At 35.1% G+C, this 20,942-nt stretch overlaps 1 protein-coding gene across 4 annotated transcripts; it reads right to left on the bottom strand.

Annotated features, from left to right (window-relative positions):
- Positions 1-12,697: 12,697 nt before the first annotated feature.
- Positions 12,698-18,957, bottom strand: LOC104092579 (protein NDL2). 4 transcript variants are annotated; one of them, XM_009598208.4, is made up of 11 exons: positions 18,684-18,957; positions 16,019-16,118; positions 15,566-15,663; positions 15,366-15,454; positions 15,031-15,091; positions 14,838-14,924; positions 14,635-14,712; positions 14,493-14,549; positions 14,302-14,357; positions 13,380-13,515; positions 12,698-13,264 (listed from the first exon to the last, which is right to left on the bottom strand). In XM_009598208.4, the coding sequence occupies exons 1-11, from the start codon at positions 18,741-18,743 to the stop codon at positions 13,043-13,045; spliced, it is 1,044 nt and encodes a 347-aa protein (XP_009596503.1). In that variant the 5' UTR covers positions 18,744-18,957; the 3' UTR covers positions 12,698-13,042. The 4 variants fall into 4 exon arrangements, with proteins under 4 accessions (XP_009596503.1, XP_070038627.1, XP_070038628.1 ...); XM_070182526.1 differs by having other exon boundaries at positions 15,366-15,463; positions 18,684-18,869; XM_070182527.1 differs by lacking the exon at positions 18,684-18,957 and adding an exon at positions 17,953-18,108 and having other exon boundaries at positions 15,366-15,463.
- Between the last annotated feature and the right edge of the window lie 1,985 nt (positions 18,958-20,942).

The following is a 20,942-nucleotide window of genomic DNA, read 5'->3' as shown; positions in this document are numbered from 1 at the left end:
TTCCACATCTAATCAACCCAGAATTCCTTTAAACTTATTCTAATTCCCTTCTACAAGTTTTTTTCACATACTCCATCAAATCTTATCTAATCAAACTAGGGGTGGCATGTGGGCCGGGGCCCGGTCCTAAGTGGGCTTCGCGGGCCCGGTCCTATGTGGTCCGGTCCTAAGTGGGCCGGCCCTAAGCGGTCCCGGGCTTCGCGGGCTTCTCGTTGGAACCGGTCCGAGACCGGGACCACGAACTAGCGGTCCCGTGTTAAGTGGGCCGATCCCGGACCTAAGCGGGCCCAAACGGTCCTAAGCGGGCTCAAGTGGGCTCAGCGAAAACTTTCTATTTTTTAAATTATTTTTATACAAGTTAGAGAAAAAAAATGGTAATAAAAATATCTAAGGCAATTCCTAGTAAATTATATTATAGAATTGTCACCTAAACTTTTTAATTCAAATTTAAAGACAAAAATATTGTAAAGAGATATTCAAAGTAATGCGTTATAATATATATACTATACTATATATACATCTTAAGATATATAAGCTATATTCGATTTACTTTATATACATCTTAAGATTTATACATTAATATTCGATTTATATACTATATATACATCTTAAGATACATTTATATACTATCGAATATGGCTTATATATATACACTAAATATATATATATATATATATATACTAAATATACATCTTACTATATTAAGATATATATATATATATACACACACACACACACCATATATACATCTTGCTATATTAAGATGTATATATAGTATATCGTATACATAGTATATACATAGTATATAAGACATACATCTTACGATATATTATATATACATCTTAATATAGTAAGATGTATATTTAGTATATATATATATAGATAGATAGATAGATAGATAACTATACTATACTATATATATACTATACTATACTATATATACTAAATATACATCTTACTATATTAAGATGTATATATAGTATATCGTAAGATGTATACTATCGAATATGGCTTTATATATATATATATATATATATATATATATATATATATATATATATAGAGAGAGAGAGAGAGAGAGAGAGAGAGAGTATAGTATATACTATATTATACTATATGTATAGCTTAAGGTATATAAAAAGACAAAAATATTGTAAAGAGATATTCAAAGCAATGCGTTATATTTTTATTATAGCATTAAAAAATTATAAAAATATCTTTCTTAGTCTTCCTCCCCCCTATGGAATGAGCACAACAAGGTGCTAATACCACCATTGAGAAGAAAAAGAAACTAATCAAGATGTGCCAAAATACAAGTTACATATTAATTTACATGGTATCTCTTACAAATTTCATAAATCCTTCAAGGTCCGGAGGAATTTCCGTTGGTGGTGGCGAAAATAAAGCTTGGTCATCACCGCTTCCAGGCGAAGCATCATCCTCCGCAAGTTCAGCTAGCATTTCTTCATAAGCTTCGCCTACCTCTGGTTGTGATTCAGCAAGTCCAAAGTTTCTTCTTTCCGAACGGATCCAATCTCTGAAAAGTACTGATTTTTCCAAGCTCTCCCTCATAGACGCTCTATAATCACCGAGTTGAAGTCTTGCTTGACTGAAAGCGCTCTCTGATGCCACTGTTGAAGCTTGAATAGTTCTTTATCCTTCCACCATTCCAAAATATTAAAGGAGCCGTCGGGATTCACTTCTTCAATTCCCTGTGACAAATAAACTTCAAGCTCATTTAGTTGTGAAAAATCACTAGTACTAAAACCTTGAGAACCCCTGAACCCTGCCCAAGCACTAAGTGCTCTTACTCCCGCAGTTCTTTTAGATGATTGAGAACTAGAAGAAGAATAAGTTAGAACATTTGGTCTAGCATGATCTAATGCAACTTGATAAGCATTATAAATAGTTTGAACATTTATTTTAATTGAGGCTATTGCGTCCGCAAGTGTAGAGAACTCCTCATCTTCAAGTGCTAAACCATTATAAACAGTTTCATACCAAAATTGAGGACCTCCTAATTTCATAGTAGGATTTAACAATACAGCAACACCATAAATAGGGGGAATAGAGAAACAATATTTTTTAAATTTTTTTCTCATGGAATAAATAGCAAGTTGATAAATTTCTCCACCCTCTGAAAAATGATCAAACAAATTAGCAAGTTCTACAATATAAACTAAACAGTTAGAAATAGTAGGATAATATTGCCCATAAAATTCATTTGTAGCAATATGAAATTTTTCTAAAAAATCTACAAGCATTTTAATATTAGCCCAATCTGCATTTGTAAGGTGCTCATCATCATCACTTACATGAGCATTAAACGTTGAGTTTATGGGGTTTCTATATTTATATGCAATAACTAAACTTTCATACATGTAATTCCATCTAGTTGGACAAGGTTTAGGAACCTTTCTTTCTCTTAGGCCAAATTCATCGCATCTTTTAAAATATTCTCTAAGTCTACTTCTACGGTTTGAATAAAAAAGCCAATTAAGAGTCATTTTAATCTTTTCAATTTCAACATTTAAAATTCGCATACCATCACCCACAATTAAATGGTAAATATGATAAATACATCTAACATGAAAAATGTTACTAAATGCAGGACTTAGTGTAGTGGTAAGCAAGGCTACAACATTTGTGTTACTAGTAGCATTATCCATTGAAACTGACATTATTTTATCACTAATACAAAAATATCTACAAATATTCGTAATCGTGCTAGAATTAAACTGCCCTGTGTGACGTGAATTAATTATTCTATAAGCAATAATGAGCTTTTGCATTATCCAATCCTCATCAATCCAATGACTGGTAACAGTAAGGTAATCACAGTCATTACCACTTCTACCAATATCAGTTGTAATAGCAACACGATAATTTATATGAGTAAATAAATAGCGCAAATATTGTTCATATTCATGTTTATATTTATAAATATCACTCTTTACGGTTGTGCGAGGAAAACCTTTATAAGTAGGATTATAAACTTTTCTAATATAATGCACAAAGTGAGGGTTAGAAGGAAAACTATAGGGTAAGCACATAACAGTAACCATTTTTGCTAATTCTTCCCGATCTTTATTTGGATCATAATATAAAATACCACCGGTAATAGTGTTAATTCCCGGTTGAAATTGATTTGACCCGGAACTAAGGTCAGCCTGACTAGGTGCACTTGTCCCCTCGGCCAAAGCTTTCATACGAAAATATCTAGCTTTATCTTGAGGGTGTAGCAATATGTGTCTAGTCAAACTCTCCCCCTCCCGACTTCCAGACTTCCAACATATTTAAAAACTAACTTTTTGCCACAAATTTTACACTTAACCCTATTTTTTTCTCTTAGTTGAGTAAAAAATGGCCAAACAAGAGATGTTTCTGCCCGTTTAGAAGGTTGTCTAGAAAAAGTAGGGGCAGTAACAGGAGGGTCAGACGGGGGATCATTTGGATTATTATTAGTTGGGTTAACTTCAGGAACAGGACTAGTGGGTGTATCGTCATCCGGTTGCGTTTCATCAAAATCTATTTCTTCATCATCATTTTCATCAATAATTGGATTACCATAAAGAGCATTCATATATTCATGGTTTAATTGTTCACCGGGTGCAATATTATGGCAAAATTGACTCTCGGTAAATTGTAATAAACTATTATCGCTATCAAGAATAGCAGGTGTAGGACGGGTAACAGGTTTCGGTCGAGGAGCCGAGGGAAGTGGAGGAGGAACGGATTGGCCACTAGATTCACCACTCTTGGATTTTTCCTTATTTTTACTAAATATCTTTTTTAGGGAATAAGCCATCTTAAGTAATCAAGCAAAGTAAATAAAACAAACAAAACTATAATATTAAAACTTAAGAGTTGGAACGAGTTTACCGAATTGACGAACAACTTGTTGAAAAATAATTATCGTTGAAGACTTGATGATTTCAATTCACCAACTTCACAATTTTGCACAAATTGTAACAATTAAGTAAGCAATTATAGAAGAATATTAGAGAGAGATTGAGAGAGATTAATGATTTTGTGAGAAAAATAAAAGAATGAGGGGGTATTTATAGTTGAAAATAGGGAAAAAGTATAATTATAAAAAGTTTGGGGTAAAAACAAAATTTAGGGTGTTAAAATAGCCAACGACTATTTTGGCAGACCAAACGGCTAGTTTTAAATGGCCAAACGGTCAATTTTTTTTAAAAAAAAATTATCCGTTGGGCCCGTTTAGGACCGCTTGAACCAGCCCACTTCTGAGCCGGTCCCGGTCTCGCGGGCCTCCCCTATGAGACCGGCCCACTACCCGGCCCACCACCCCCACGGTCCCGGTCCTATCCGGTTAGGACCGTTTAGGCCCACCGCCCATGTGGGCTTGTGGTCCTGGGCTGGTCTCGATCCTAACCGGCCCACTAGCCACCCCTAAATCAAACCCATAATACCAAAAGATATATATATATATATATACAGAGAGAGAGAGATGAGTGAGGTTACTAGGGAAAGGTGGTCGGCGACGGTCGGAGGAAGATGAGTTTGGCAACGGCGATGGTGAGAGATAGATGAAAGACCTTTTGCTTATTTCTGATGTCTATTATTTTTCTTTAATTGAATATATTCAATTTACATGAAAAATATTTAGAGGGAATGGGTGATGAATGGGAGGGAAAGATTAAATAGTGAAAATAGTTTTCAATTGCAGAACTGCAGCCCCCATTCCTTTAACTTGCCAGTAAAAGAGTAATTTTTCCTGGCAAATATTGATCTGCCGCGAACATTTCAATTTTAGGAATAATATACTGGCAATAAGTCTATTGCCGTTAAATAATAGCCGGTAAAAGCTATTTTTGTTGTAGTGATAGTTACTACTCCAGTTGCCACTCCACCTGCGCCACCAGCTATGGGTGGAGGTCAGGCGGACAGAGGTCGCCCTAGAGGGGGAGGCCAGGCTCGTTTCTATGCTTTTTCTGGTAGGACAGAGGCGATTGCATCGGACGTTTTTATCACACGTATTATTTCGGTCTGTCATAGGGATGCATCTGTCTTATTTGATCCGGGTTCCACTTAATCATATGTGTCATCTTACTTTGCCCCGTATTTGGATATATCTCGTGATTCTTTGAGTGCTCTTGTATATGTGTCCACGCCTGTGAGTGATTCTATTGTTGTACACCGTATTTATCAATCGTTATTAGCCGATATTGGTGGTTATGAGACCAGAGTTGATCTATTGCTACTCAGTATGGTAGACTTTAACGTGATCTTAGGCATGGACTGGTTGTCGCCCTATCATGATATTCTGTACTGTCATGCCAAGACTGCGATATTGGTTATGCCAGATTTGCTTCGATTGGAGTGGAGGGGTACATTGCATTATATTCCTAGCAGAGTTGTGTCCTTTCTGAAGGCACAACGAATGATTGAGAAGGGGTGTGAAGCGTATCTAGTCTTTGTGAGGGATGTTAATATTGATACTTCTACCGTTGAGTCAGTTCCAATAGTGAGAGATTTTCCATATGTGTTCCCAGCAGACCTACCGAGCATGCCGTCCGATTAGGGATATCGATTTTGGTATTAACATGGTGCTAGGCACTCAGCCTATTTCTATTCCGCCATATCGTATGGCACCAGTGGAGTTGAAGGAATTAAAGGAACAACTTCAGGAGTTGCTTGATAAGAGTTTCCTCCAACCAAGTGTCTCGCCTTGGGGTGCTCCAATTTTATTTGTAAAGAAGAAAGACAACTCTATGAGGATGTGTATTAAATACAGGCAGCTGAACAAAGTTACAGTCAAGAACAGGTACCCACTACCGCATATTGATAACTTATTTGATCAACTTGAGGGTGCTAGATTGTTCTCGAAGATTGATTTGAAGTCAGGATATCATCAGTTGAAGATTCAGGATTCAGATATCTCGAAGAATGCTTTCAGAACTCGGTATGGTCACTATGAATAATTGGTGATGTCATTTGGTCTGACCAACGCCCTAGCAGCATTTATGCACTTGATGAATAGTGTGTTCCAGCCATATCTTGGCTCTTTCACCATCGTGTTCATTGACGACATTTTGGTGTATTCTCATAGCCGGGAAGATCATGAGCAGCACTTGAGGATTGTGCTCCAGACCTTGAGGTGGAAGAAGTTACAGTCAAACCTCTCTATAACAGCCTCGTTTGTTCCAATTTTTTTTGGCTGCTATAGTGAAGTATTGTTATAGAGGACATATATTATATCATAATATAATATTCGATTCTAAGAAAAACTCTGCTTTTATAGTGAATGGCTATTATATAGGGATGATGTTATAGAGAGGTCTGGTTGTATATGCAAAATTCTCTAAGTGTGAGTTTTGACTTGATTTGGTGGCATTTTTGGTCACGTGGTGTCTAATGAGAAGATCAAGGTGGATCTGAAGAAGATTGAGGCAGCTCAGAGTTGGTCAAGACCGTCTTCGGTTACTGAGATCTATAGTTTTCGTGATTTGACCGAATATTATCGTCTCTTTGTAGAGGGTTTCTCGTCCGTTATTGTACCTTTGACTAGATTGACCCAGAAGGCTGCCCCTTTCAGATTGTCCGACGAGTATGAGGTAAGCTTTCAGAAGCTCAAGACTGCATTGACTACGGCCCCAGTGTTGGTGTTGCCTAAAAGTTCGAGGTCTTACACTATGTATTATGATGTGTCACATATTGGGCTTGGCGCGGTGTTGATACAAGACGAAAGGGTAATTGCCTACGCGTCTTGGCAGTTGAAGGTTCATAAGAAAAATTACCTTGTGCATGACTTAGAGTTGGCAGCCATTGTTCGCGCATTGAAGATTTGGAGGAACTATCTTTACGACATTCCATGTGATATCTATACCTACCATTAGAGTCTCCAACATATGTTCAAGCCGAAGGACCTTAATTTGCGATAACGGAGATGGCTAGATCTGTTGAAAGACTATGATATCACCATACTATATCATCCAGAGAAGGCCAAAGTAGTGGCCGATGCACTGAGTAGGAAGGCGGGAAGTATAGGCAGTTTGGCATATTTACCTGCAGTATAGAGGCCATTTGCCATAGATGTTTAGGCTTTGGCCAATCAGTCTGTGAGATTAGATGTTTCGGAGCCTAACCACATTCTTGCTTGCGTGGTTTCTCGGTCTTCTTTGTATGAGCGCATCAGAGCTCGTCAATATGATGTCCCTCATTTACTTGTCCTTAAGGACACAGTGCAGCACGGCGATGCCAAGGAGGTTTCTATTCGAGATGATGGGGAATTGCGGATTCAGGGCCGGATATGTGTGCCCAATGTGTATGGGTTACATGAGTTGATTCTCGAGGAGGCCCACAGTTTGCAGTATTCCATTCATCCAGGTGCCGCTAAGATGTATCAGGATTTGAGGCAACATTATTGGTGGAGAAGAATGACTAAAGATGTAGTAGAGTATGTGGTTCGGTGTTTGAACTGTCAGCAGGTGAAGTACGAGCATCAGAGGCCGGGCGTTTTCTTGAGAGACTTGAGATTCCCGAGTGGAAGTGGGAGCGTATTACCATGGATTTTGTTGTCGGACTCCCATGGACTTTGAATAAATTTGATGCAGTATGGGTTATTATGGATAGACTAACCAAGTTTGCCCACTTCGTTGCGGTTGTAACTACCTATTCTTCAAAGAAGTTGGCTCAGATCTATATCCGTGAGTTTATTCATCTTCATGGTGTGTCGGTGTCTATTATCTCTGATCGAGGCACGTAACTCACATCGTATTTCTGGAGAGTTGTGCAGCGTGAGTTAGGCACACAAGTCGAGCTGAGCACGACATTTCACCCCCAGACGGACGGGCAGTCCGGGCGCACTATTCAGATCTTGGAGAATATGCTACGTGCATGTGTTATGGATTTCAAAGGTTCATGGGATCAGTTTCTACCGCTTGTAGAGTTCGCCTACAACTACAGCTACCAGTCGAGTATTCAGATAGCTCCTTATGAGGCCTTCTATGGGAAGCGGTGTTGTTCTCCAGTTGGTTGATTTGAGCCGGGAGAGGCTAGGTTGTTGGGCACTAATTTGGTTTGGGATGCCTTAGAAAAAGTCAAGTTGATTCAGGATCGGTTTCGTACAGCACAATCTAGGGGAGTTATGCTGATCGGAGGGTTAGTGATGTAGCATTTATGGTCAGAGAAAGGTTTTTTCTTGGAGTTTCCCATGAAGGGTGTGATGAGGTTCGGAAAGAGGGGCAAGTTGAGCCCTAGGTATATTGGTCCTTTTGAGATCCTTGAGAGAGTTGGCGAGGTGACCTACAGATTTGTATTGCCACCCAGCTTATCGGCAATTCAAGTGGTGTTCCATATTTCTATGTTCCGGAAGTATTATGGTAATCTGTTATATGTATTAGACTTCAACTAGGTCCAATTGGATAAAAATTTGACTTATGATGAGGAGCCGGTGGCTATATTTTACAGGCGGGTCCGAAAGTTGAGGTCAAAAAATATTGCTTTAGTGAAGGTTCAATGGAGAGGTCAACCGGTCGAGGAGGCGAACTGGGAGACTGAGCACGACATACAAAATCGTTATCATCATCTTTTCGTCACTTCAGATATGTCTTTATGCACATTTGAGGACGAACGTTTGTTTTAAGAGAGGGAGAATATAAAGACCTGACCGGTCATTTTGTGTATTTTAAGCCCCGTTTTACCTTCTGATGCTTCACACATATGTATTTGTGGGTTTATGACTTGTCGGGTTGGTTAGTTTCGTTCCAGAAAGATTTTGGGTTGATTTGAACCCTTTGGTTCTTGGTTTAGAAGCTTAAGTAGAAAATATTGACCGAAATTTAAATTTTGTAAAAATAACTCCAGAACGGTATTTTGATGGTTCCGATAGGTTCGTATCGTGATTTTGCACTTGGGGGTATGCCCGAAATTGAATTCGGAGGTCCCTAGGTAGATTTGACTTGTTTTGCCGAAAGTTGGCAATTTGAGGTTTAGAAGTTTCCCTAAGTTTTGACCACATGTTGACTTTATGGCTATCGAGTTCGGAATTTAGTTTTGGGACATGGAATAAGTCTGATTTGCTATTTGAAATTTTTCTGTAAAATTTGATATCATTGGGAGTTAGTTTGATAGGATTCTTAATTGCAATTCTAGAGATTCTCGAGTTTTCTTTTGAATTTCACGTGTTTTGTTGTCCAATTCGTGGTTCTAAATGTTATTTTGGTCGCGTGAGCGAGTTCATATGTTATTTTTAGACTTGTGTGGATGTTTGATTTGGATCTCCGAGGACTCGGATGAGTTTCGAACGTTTTTCAGAATGGTTTGGACTCAATTCCAAGTACATCTGCTCGTGCTGAACGCCAGTGAGTGAACCCAGTTACTTCGGAGATTTCAAGGTATACCTGCTTGACACTCGCAGGTCTCGGAGTCACCTTCCTCTATTTCCTTTCTATTGTTATCTTTACATCAGACAATATTGTAATTGTTGTACCGTTTGGATTTTATTATGATAGTTCACTAGTTTAATTTGATATCTAAATCATTATCTCTGCTAAATTCTCAATGTATATTAAGCTTACCTAGTATTAGAGAGTAGGTTCCATCACGACATGCTAAGGTGGGAATTTGGGGCGGTGATAGTTATGGATGCAAGTAATTGCTTCTTAGAAACTGCTTGTTTTAGCTTTGGCTATGCAATCTGTTATATTTTTATTTTTTTTAATTTTAAGCAATGTGGTATATCATTTTTTTAAAAAGGAGCAAGATCAGGTTGTTTGTTGCTATTGTTTTTCTTATTACTTTATGCGAAAATTAACATGGTAATAAAACGTAGCATTGCTTCATAAACCTATCTCGCACAAAATATTATACAATTTTTGGGTAGTCGCGTAAGAAAAAATAATTGTAATATAACTATTGCAGCGTTTGATTGGTCGCATAAGAAGAAATAATTACTGTTTACCTACGTGTGATTAGTGATATTAAATAATACCTCTATTAAGTTAATTTATGTACTATTTTATGAGAAATAAATTATGAAATTAAATACATATATTATTAGGGGGATTAAATTATTTAAAGATAAAAATATCCTTAAAGTAAGTATTTCTTATATAATAATCTTTTCATTAATAACGCATAAATAATATGGTGAAAATAGCACGAGCTAGCCGGTTTTCGGACTGATAATTGAAAAATAGTCAGTGTTTGCAATGTCATCAAAAAATAGCCATTATTTTGCTGCAATACAGAAAGTTCCAGCATAATATACTAGAGATTGGTGTACCTGTGTATGAACTTCCAGCATATTATGCTGGAACTACAGCACACGAAAAGTTCCAGTATAATATATCCAGTATATTATATTGGAACTCCAGTATATTATGCTGGAAGTTCACATGTAAAAAATTCGAACTCCAGTATATTATGCTGGAATATTTTTCGGATTTTGAGCAGTATTTTCGTTCAAATTTATCTTACATAAAAAGTAACTAAATTTCGATTAGTTTTGAAACTGTGACTATTTTTTAATTACCAATTGTAAATCTGGCTATTTTTAAATTTCTATCAATTATATGTGATGGACGTATAAACCAACATCGCGATATTTCACTTTCATCAATATTTATTGTTATACAAAGACCTGAAATCTCCAAGACTTTCTAAATTTTTCTCATGCGTAATACCCTACCAAAGTATGAAAATGAAATACTAACTGAAATTCACAAAAAATACATATAATCAAATAAATAATTTCACTAAGTCACTGCCGACAGCCGACACTTTAACTAGTTCATATTTGCTTTATCAGGGTGTTAATTACTATTAGTGATCAATTTTCAAAGAATTTAAGTTTTTGTGCATTGAAATTTAAAATAATATTTGCACAATCAAATCACTTGCAAATTATTATTTAAAAAAAAATAGAAAGTATAATGTAATTATAGAAATCTCTATTGTAAGCAATAAATCTCTTCCAAATTATAATACAATAACCGCTACTCTAATTAGAATTATAACTGACATGCTATAATAGGTAAATTATATTAATCGTGTAAAGAAAACGGCAAGCGGTATATAGTCTAATTCCATTTCGGAATTGCTTTTGGAAAGACTATTACGCTACTAATTAGTCCATTTATTACATTTCTATGTCAATCATTTTCGACCCTCCATCGCGTGGGTCGGGCGGGTGAAATGATTTTCTACTTATTATCGAAAAAGAGACTTGCATTATTGCATGCATGCAACGAAAACTCAATGATACGAACAAGAATTTTGTATTGTATTACATAAATCATAAGAGTCCACTTTTTGCATTATACTATGTTTAGAAATTAGAAGTTCAAAATTGTCCTCTTAATTTTAGATACATTGATGATAATCTTCACAATTTTAACTTATAAAACTAAGATCGTCATTTTAGATATATCCATATTTGATTTTTAGTCCCACCCATAATCATTTCTTTATGAAGTAAGGGCATCTCCAACCCTCCCCCATTTCTCATTAATGCAACCTTTTTTTGTCAAAATATGGCTCCAATGCTCTCCCATTTTAGCCCCCGAAATGGGGATAAATAGTGTTAGTCCAAATTTGGAGTGACACTATTCATCTCCTCCGTTACTATTCATCCTCACTTTATTATTATTTAACTCTTTTAATTTATCTCTTTATATATATCTAATTATTTTTATGTAATAACTTTATAATATTAATTTTGCATCTTAACTTTGGCGTATAATTTTGATAAATTAATTTTCGTGCATTTATTATTTTTATGTAAAATTATAAGTTAATTTTATTATAAGTTATAATTTTACAAAAAATATATAATCATCTCAAAAAATGAATGGTGCAAATATAAAATTTTAGATGTTGCTAAAATTGAAAGGTGCTAATATAAAATATTAGATGTTGCTAAAATTGAAAAGTAAAAATTAAAAATATATTAAATGAAAATACATTAAAATTGAAAATACATGAAAATTTAAAATCACCGATTTGGGCAATTTTTAGCTCGACACAAAAAAATTAAGAACAAAGATGCTCATTTTACACTTCGTAATGCATTAATAGATCATTTATGGGAGCATACTAGATGTGGAAGTTGAATATTTATGTAATATTTAATCTGAACTTTACCATAATATAATCTGTATTTAATTATCTTGTATCTCAATGATTTCACTTTTATTTGAATTATCCGTTAATATATGTAATCTATTATATTTGCTTACAAATTATATTATTTAAAAATTTATGGTATAAAATAATTTTATATTAAATTATATGTGATGAATATGAAAAAAAAAAAAGAGAATTCTTTAATAGAAATAAGAAAATAAAATTTAAATAAAAAATAATAATATAATATTGAAGAGAGAAGAATATAAAATGGAATATTCTTTTTTGGAGTAAAAAATAGAGTAATGATTGGAGTAACTTTACTCCATTTTGGAGCAGAAAATGGAGGTAATGGTTGAAGATGGCCTAATAAGAAAATATTAACAGCAAAACTTATACAAAAGAATATCTTAGTGTACATTATTCTTTTTATGACTTTAGATGAACTTTGTTCTTAAGAATTTCTCCGCTTTTATCATCAAACATAATACTAGGAATTCTTTTCATCTTTAACCAAATGGTGCTACCCTACTTTTGTCCATCTAGGAAGCATACTATTAACGACCAAATTAGTACTGACAGAAACAAAAAGAGAACGTATGAATACCGAGGAGAAAAGGCTGGCACCTGCCTTTTAATTATTCTTATTCCTTTCATCAGCATAAATAATTATTGTGTAAGATGTACAGATGGATTCAAAACTTCTGACTAACAATTGCAATTACAAAAAAAAAAAAGCAAAAAAAGAAAAAGAGAACCACTTCTTTCTTATTGTTTCTCTTCCACCACCTATTTTCCAACTCTTTTTTCTCTCATATCTACAACCCTCCTATTACTTCACATTCCTAAACTGTCTTCAAATCGAATGGAACTTTCAATGTATTCTTACATACTTTACAAAAACTTATCATTTTGTTTTAACTTTGAGCCCATCCTCGTGGAATTGAGATCATACTTCTCCAGATATTCTGGTTTTAATTGGTTTTAACTTCAAGCCCATACTTTCTGGTGAGAAAAGCTCCGGAGAGATGCTAGTCGGACTTAAAGGGCTTCTTGGGCTGACACTGCACTTAGACGGCCGATAAAAGCCAAATCCCATGAGAAAGTATTCCAGTGGAATCAACATTGCATCTGGCTGCTCTTCAGTCACCATTGAACCACATGCTTGAACCTGAATAACACCGACATTTCATGAATAATAACAATACAGACATTGCATATCATCCGATGACCTTCCAATATCTGAGTAAGCAGAGCATGATGAAGGGGACACCAGTTTGGAATACCTCAACTAGGGCGCTGAACCTTCTATCTAGCTTCGAAGTCATATGGAGAGCTTCAGAATGGAAAGGAGAGTTTTCTCCAACAAATATTAAAGAACGACATTGCAGTTTCCTCAGGCCTTTGGTTATGTCTGGTCTCCTGTCAGATAAATAAAACAGTTTACTCAATATATGTATCAAAACATGGAACTGACCATGGAAGTAGGCCCATAGCATGGAAGGAAATCCCTCAGTGAAACTCCATTTCTCTAGACAGAAAATCGAATTTTAGTGGGCATTTGGACATAAGAATTGTGAAATTCAGGAAAAAAAGTAAAAAAGAATTTTAAGTTGAAAATGGTATTTGAAAATTAGAGTTGTGTTTGGACATGAATATAATTCGGAGCTGTTTTTGAATTTTTGTGAGTGTCTTGAAGTGAAAATTTTGAAAAATAGCTTTTTGGAATTCTGAAATTCAACTTCAAGTGAAAAAAGTGAAAATTCAACTCAACACTGATTTCGGAAAAAAGTGAAAAAATTCGAAAAAAATTAAGGAACCTTTTTTTATGGCCAAACGGGTATCTGGCACTATGTATCACTTAGGCTTGCATGCTCCATGGGAAGTTAGACTTGGAAGAATGAATTCTTTTTTATTGATAAGCGACTTGGAAGAATGATTTTTCATCCTATACGTGGTTGTTCCAAAATACTACTTGTCACTACAGTAGCAACCTAACGCTATACTAAGCTGTAAGCAGGAAAACAGAGCATCCTATTAGATCAGCTTCGTAGAGAGAAGAGAGAGAGAGAACCACCCAACCCACCTACTTAAGATGAATACTACTGCCCCCCTCTTTCCCGCAACAAACAACAAGAAGGAATGAGGAGAAGAAGTAAACTAAACAGCAGAGATCCCCTTAAAATTTCTTTTTGCTAGAGGACTTACTCATTGATAGCTTCAAGAAACCGCAATACATTTGGACTCTGTCGCTCACCAAGCAACTGCAACATAAAAATCATACATTTTGCAGAATCAGACAAATGACTATATTGTCAACTGGGTAATATTGTACGCAAACTTCTTTATTGCAAAGCATCATACAAGAAATACGGGAGTCTAAAAAACTAAACACTAACTCTTCGGCATGCTTGAACTACATCTGATTCTGGAACTTCAACACTGCCGCGGACTTCCTGCCACATTATTAAGCACCCAGTTGAACTCTCCACTAATTACAAGGAACTAGTATAGAAGTAGCAGAAAAGAGCAGAAAAGAACCTTGCTAAAGTACCGCAACAGCAATAACTCCTTCACCAAACTACACATGCCACAAAAGTAAAGCAGATTCGTCATCACCTGCCAATATTGCACCGTAAGATGTAAGACACCGTTATTTCAGGTCATTTACAGGAGCAAGAATCATAGTTGACATATTCATCCTCAAATATCTTGAGCTATTGGAGAAAACATTGAAAACACACCTTATTGCACAACCATTCTGTCCAAGAGGGTGCTTTGCACAAAGGGGAAATGAGTATCAAACCCATAACCCTTCGTGAATATTTTATCTGGAAAAAAAAAAGTAAAAATCTCCTCGTCAGATGACTATATCAGGCAAATATAGATAAATCAGCTAAATAGAAATAATACACACACCACAGGAACACAACTTACAGCAAACAAGGTAAGCACATATGCTCCAGCTGTTACTCCCATACACATTACTTTACCAAGCCTGAAGAAGCAAGAAAAGGGGGAAAAATCAGCTTCATCTTCTGATTAAAACAAGCTGAACTATCAGGAAGATTCTACAGAACAGCCAAGAGCACTTAACATCATAATGAAGTATTAAGTGTCTGCATAAATCCGTCCTGCCGACCGCTTAATGCAGAATAAGATATAGACTTGCAAAAATGACATAGTGTTGCTAAAAGCCCATGCCGAAGAGGCAGCATATTCTGAAATAATAAAACTAAGCTGATGACAAGAGGCAAGCTCATTACAATTACCCGAAGTAATCAAGCACCTCAGCAATCTGGTCTGCCAAATCATCAACCGATAAAACTGGATCATCAAGACTCATCACAGCAGCTCCCAACTGCAAAAACTCTTGACAGATATACAGGGTAAGCAACATTTTGAGAAGAAACATTGGCCAAACAGTTCATGTTCTATTGTAGCACAATCAATGTGAGTCCAAGTGACAAACCTCATGACCAGGAGGACTTATATGGTAAATACAGAAGTTATGGAGCAGCAATGAAAATGCTTCTGGACAAAAGAATACTCCTTGAAAACAGGACATATCTGTTCAATGACATAGATGCAGACAGAGAAATAAAATTTGGTATTAGATGGTAAACGAACCACAAAAGCATCATATATAGTAAGAGCCACTAAAAATTTGAGATGTTGAAACTTCAAAAGATAGATCCTGATTCAAGTATTCCAATAGTTTTCACCAAAACGGAGCATCTACCAGATCTATTTAAGCTGCTGGCAGTGAAGAAGAAAGCTTGGAACAGACTAAATAATGTGATTCTTCTATTTAAAGTATACTTATTATTAAGAAAGAATGTAAATTCATGTATTCACATGTAGGAAAACTATCACTTAAGCAATTGAAACTGTATAGATGACAAAATAAAGTGGCTTTACTTACAATTTAAAGCTAAGTCGGGATAGGTGATAAGAGCTGGCTTGTCCTGGTCCCCAAAAACAACAACAGAGACGGAACCATGGCCAGTTTTTACAAGGTGCTCCTGAGGGCAAAATAGCAAAAGCATGATAAATAAGCTGGATAAGAAAAAAACATGATACTAAATAATATAACTAGATAACTCAAGTAAGGCTATAAACAACAAAGCTCCTGAGCACTAAAGGTAATTCCATTCTTTCCACTTCTATTTTTTTTAGTAGGTCCAATTTACACTCTCATTTTCTTCTCATTTCTATACATTTCAACATTTGGTTTATTTGTTTAGGCAAAATCATATCTAATTTATAAAGGTTGTGCTATTTTTGTCTTACTTTTGAAATGTGCATTTTTGGTATCAGGACTTTGCTTTAGGACTTCTCTAAAATATATATACGTAACATCCCAACTTCTAGCAACATGTAAAAATGGGAGCTTCCCATAAAGACGTTAATGATTAACCGAAAATACAGCCTTTTGTGGGGTTCAAAATCCATTTTCATTTATAGATTATTTCTGCATGAATATTAGAGGATTAAAATTAACAAAAATTAGTATTTTCGTAAATATTCTAACAGAGAAAACTAATTGCTAGCACTAAGTTAATGTGACGTAAAGTTGTGTGCATATTAGGGGCAAGGAGTAGATTTTGGAGTCATTTGGCGTAACTGGTAAAGTTGTTGCCATGTGAACAGAAGGTCACGGGTTCGAGCCGTGGAAACAACCTCTTGCAGAAATGTAGGGTAAGGCAGCGTACAATAGACTCTTGTGGTCCGGCCTTTTCCCGGATCCCGCGCATAGCGGGAGCTTAGTGCACCGGGCTGTCCTTTTTTTGATGGCTTTCTAATTTTTTAAAGTACTTTATGAATGAAAACAGGTTAAGAGCCTTAAGAAAGAGAGATAAAAAGTCGTGTAGAATTCATACGTTAAGAGCAGGTCATAATTTTGCGCTTTTTAAAAAAATTAAAACTGGAATATCATAAGCATATTTCAAACAAGTAGGAAAACAAGCAAACAGACCTTATGAACTAGGTTCAAAATTGCATATTTGGAAAAAGTAGGACATCAAACCTCAGGAACCTTGTAAACTAGATACCGAAATATTTCCGAAAGATTAGGACAAAAAAACATGATTGCTATAAGCTAGCTACCAAATAAGCAATACTGCCATGTTTTGCATCCCAACCGCCTAAACTTTCAGGAGATGCAAGGTAGTTAAAAGCAAAAAGCGCACAAAAGTGCCAAAGGTTGTTGAGCTTTAAGTGAAACACTAAATTAAAGCGCGCTAATGAAGAAAAAATAAATAAAACATTTAAACACTATATATGTAATGCACCAAAAAATAACTACAAACACCAAAAAACTATTTGAACAAAAGAACTGATATAACAATGATTAAGCAGAATATATGAAGTAAAAATTATATCGATAAAGTAAGAAACCCAATTTAATTCTTAATTAGATGAAAACATGTAGTTCTATGTTTTTGGAGCTAGTTGTTTTATACTAAGTACTAACATCAAATTTCCTATTCCTATAACTAAAAGCTCATTGTTTCTACAATTAAATTACAACTATATTCGTTGCCAAGTACTGTTCTCTTAAGACAGCCCATGGGTGATGAGGCACACGCCTTTGCACTTTAGCGCCTACACTACAGCTACTTAGCAAGGTGTAGCAGACAACCTAGCTTTAAATGAGGTTCATGGCTTAACCGCACCTCAAATGAAACTTTATCGACACTAAGAACTAAGAAGATGGAAAGGCTCATGTTAGAAAAAAATAAAGAATGTTTTTGCATTGCAATGGAGTTTCCCATGTGCAATGATCCTCGAAGAAATAAACCTAGCAAATGGTTCACACTAACTTAATCCGTTTACAAAATGAATTGAAAGTCACACCGTCTTTTGGATTCCATTATTCTTGATGATAATCGACCTTGTTGTTAGTTGCATAACTTGAGATAAAGCACCCAAATATTTGACTGAAGAAAACTGACAATCCTATGATTCAAACCAAGCCAGTTATCATATTGCTTCCAGGAAAAAAAAATCCTGCAGCTTAAAAACAACACTCAACTGAGAAAGGAAACTGAAATTTGAAACTCTAACGAGCCAGATAAAACGAGACCTTTAATAGCAAAAAATCCTATTAAGGTGAAAAACATTGCAACAACAAAATAACAAAAGTAAGAAACATATCTAGTCACATTAAGGTAAAAAGCATTGCAACAACAAAATTTAAAAAGAAAGGGTGAAAAAAGCATTTGCTCAATTCACACGCTAAAGCAAATGAAATAAAATTAATAAAATGTAGCTTAATCAATCTCCCTTCACAACTCAAAGTTAGGTGAAAATTAGTCATGAAACATTTGAAAAAAATAGAAAGTAATCTGACAAAGAAAATGCTATCATTTCCAATATATTTGAGGTCGAAAGGAACATTTTAAACTCAACGATAAAAATTAATTACACACCAAAAGCATTAAGAAGTGGAAAAAAACATTTATCAATATCATCCTAAAACACGGCATTTATTAATCAATGACTGTATAAAAGTGTATATATACGTATGCTGAAAATGATTACAAAAATGCGAGTGTCGGTGAGGGAAAATGTGAGTGAAAATGAACCTTTCCGGCGACGGAGATTGTTTCCATATCCACCGAAACGGAGTCGCTCGAATCCCCCATTGGCCGTAGCTCTCTCTTCTCTATCTCTCCTTTTACGACTTTCTCTCTCTAAAACTCCCTCTTTCTCTCTCTAAAACTCTCTCTTTCTCTTCACCTTGGAGAAAGCATTAGGATTTAGGATCACTTGCTTATATATCAATCTTTCTCCCTCTGTTGAAAAAATATAGTTTTTGTATATATCTATATTAATAATGCCTTTCCTATTTTTCATTTCAAATGAATTAAATGAATTATGCAATAATATAGTCTTTTTTTTTTGTTTTGAGAGACGTCATTTTCGGTCACCGAGTTAACTCAGAAGGTTCACTGGGTCACCGACGGCTTAGTTGGCTCTTTTATAGTTCTGGAACTCACGAGTGCTCGCTCCGTACCGACAAGTTAACCAGAGTGCATGGTTAAATGTTAACTATAGTTAGAGACCGACAGAATTTGAGTTTAAATGACTTAAATAACCCTCATTGGTTTGCTGTCAATATCATTTGAGAGCGGCTGATATTTCATACAGTGGAAGTGAAGAACCAAAGTGTAACAAATTAATGGAAAAATCCTATTCACACTATATTAAATCACTGATTTAAGATATGTATTACTTAGTTATACAAATATTTCGTAATGTCAAATAATGATCTTAAGACATGTGTCATTTGTGTAATTGTTTTTTATTTACTGATAGTTAAATAATTGTAGTCTTAGTTTGTACCAAGAAGCTCTTAACATTAAAATGTTAAGTTGGTACAAATATTGAATACGAATTAGTTTTTTTTTTTTTTTGTATGTGTGAGATACTTATTAATTTCTAAATTATAATCTAGTTTTTATGCAATATAGTGACTTTAATAAAGACAAATTACGTTGTCCTGAGAATTAGACCGGTTAGGTTAGATTCATTATTCTTGTCATGGGCAACTTGGTAACTTGGTAACAAATGAAACGTTCCTAATATATAAAACATGAAGAAAAGCTAATATTATCGAGACAATTTCCCGAGAGAGACATATAATCAGAGGCAGAGGTGGAGCCAGGATTTGAAGTTTATGAATTCGGAATTCTAATATTTTAGACTTATTGGGTTCTAAATTAATAACTTGTACATATTTAATACTAGATTTCTTTAGACAAATACAGTTTAAACCAAAATTATTGGGTCCGGCCGAACTCTACTCCGAACACTAGCTCCGCTCCTCATACAATATGAGTTTATGTTTTGTACTCATGTAAGAAAAAAATTATTCTTTCTAATTAAAATGACTTTCAATAGCAGGTAATTTTTCATATAATTTGATAGCGTTATGAACTAATCCATAACAAGTAAGATCTTTGGTTTGCATGCGTGGGAGCAGCTCAAACAAAGAAGAGTTTGATCTAGTTTGAATTCAGTTACTACGTCCGGAAATAACATTGGGCGAGAGTGTCAGCGTTCCCCTTAAGAAGGGCTTGGAAGAAGAAAATAGAATAGGAAGAATTGTATCGATAGTAATAGATGGACTTTCATATTAGTTCTTGTGCCAACGTAAAAATTTCATTAACATTTTCAATGTAAATAATAATATGTATGATTTTCCGTTGATAGCCGAAGATTTAGCTTAACAAAAAAGTCTTTTGACTGGTCACTAAGTAAGAAGGGCTTTGATGTGACGAGGGTTAACTCTTTAACTCCGGCTAATTTTATTCTTTAGCAAAACAAACAAAAGAAAAGAAGATTAGTAGGGACCTGAAGTGTTTGTTTTATGTTCTTAGAAATAAGCAAATACTACAAAAAAGAAGAAAAAAAGTTAGGTTTTGTGTTATTATTAAGCTAAACAAACGTACAGTCATACACTTTTGAGTGGGCTCCATTACCAGCTTGGACTGTAGGCCCCAATTTATTGATTCCTTCAGCAAAATCCCATTACTGCAACGCGTTTCTTACGCTCTCTTTTCCCCTTAATTAGCTCCAAGCCTTTTTTGGGTAGAGAATCTATTTTCCTTTTCTCCTTTTCATTTTCATTTTTTCTTGAAAATATAGTAATATATATGCACACACTACTCAATATTAGTATTTAGTTGGATTTTTAAAACCTTAGTTCTTGGGAAATTTTCTACAAAAGATTTGAGAAACAAAGCTTGGGTAACAAAATAGAAAAGGTTATCTTGAATGCTAACTCACACTTAGTATAACAAAATAGAAAAGGTTATCTGCTACAGAAACGAGCGTGCTTG

This window comes from Nicotiana tomentosiformis, chromosome 8 (genome assembly GCF_000390325.3).
Source record: "Nicotiana tomentosiformis chromosome 8, ASM39032v3, whole genome shotgun sequence".
Taxonomy (NCBI): domain Eukaryota; kingdom Viridiplantae; phylum Streptophyta; class Magnoliopsida; order Solanales; family Solanaceae; genus Nicotiana; species Nicotiana tomentosiformis.
The sequence above is the reverse complement of the archived record's forward strand: the minus strand, read 5'-3'. Positions and strand labels throughout refer to the sequence as shown.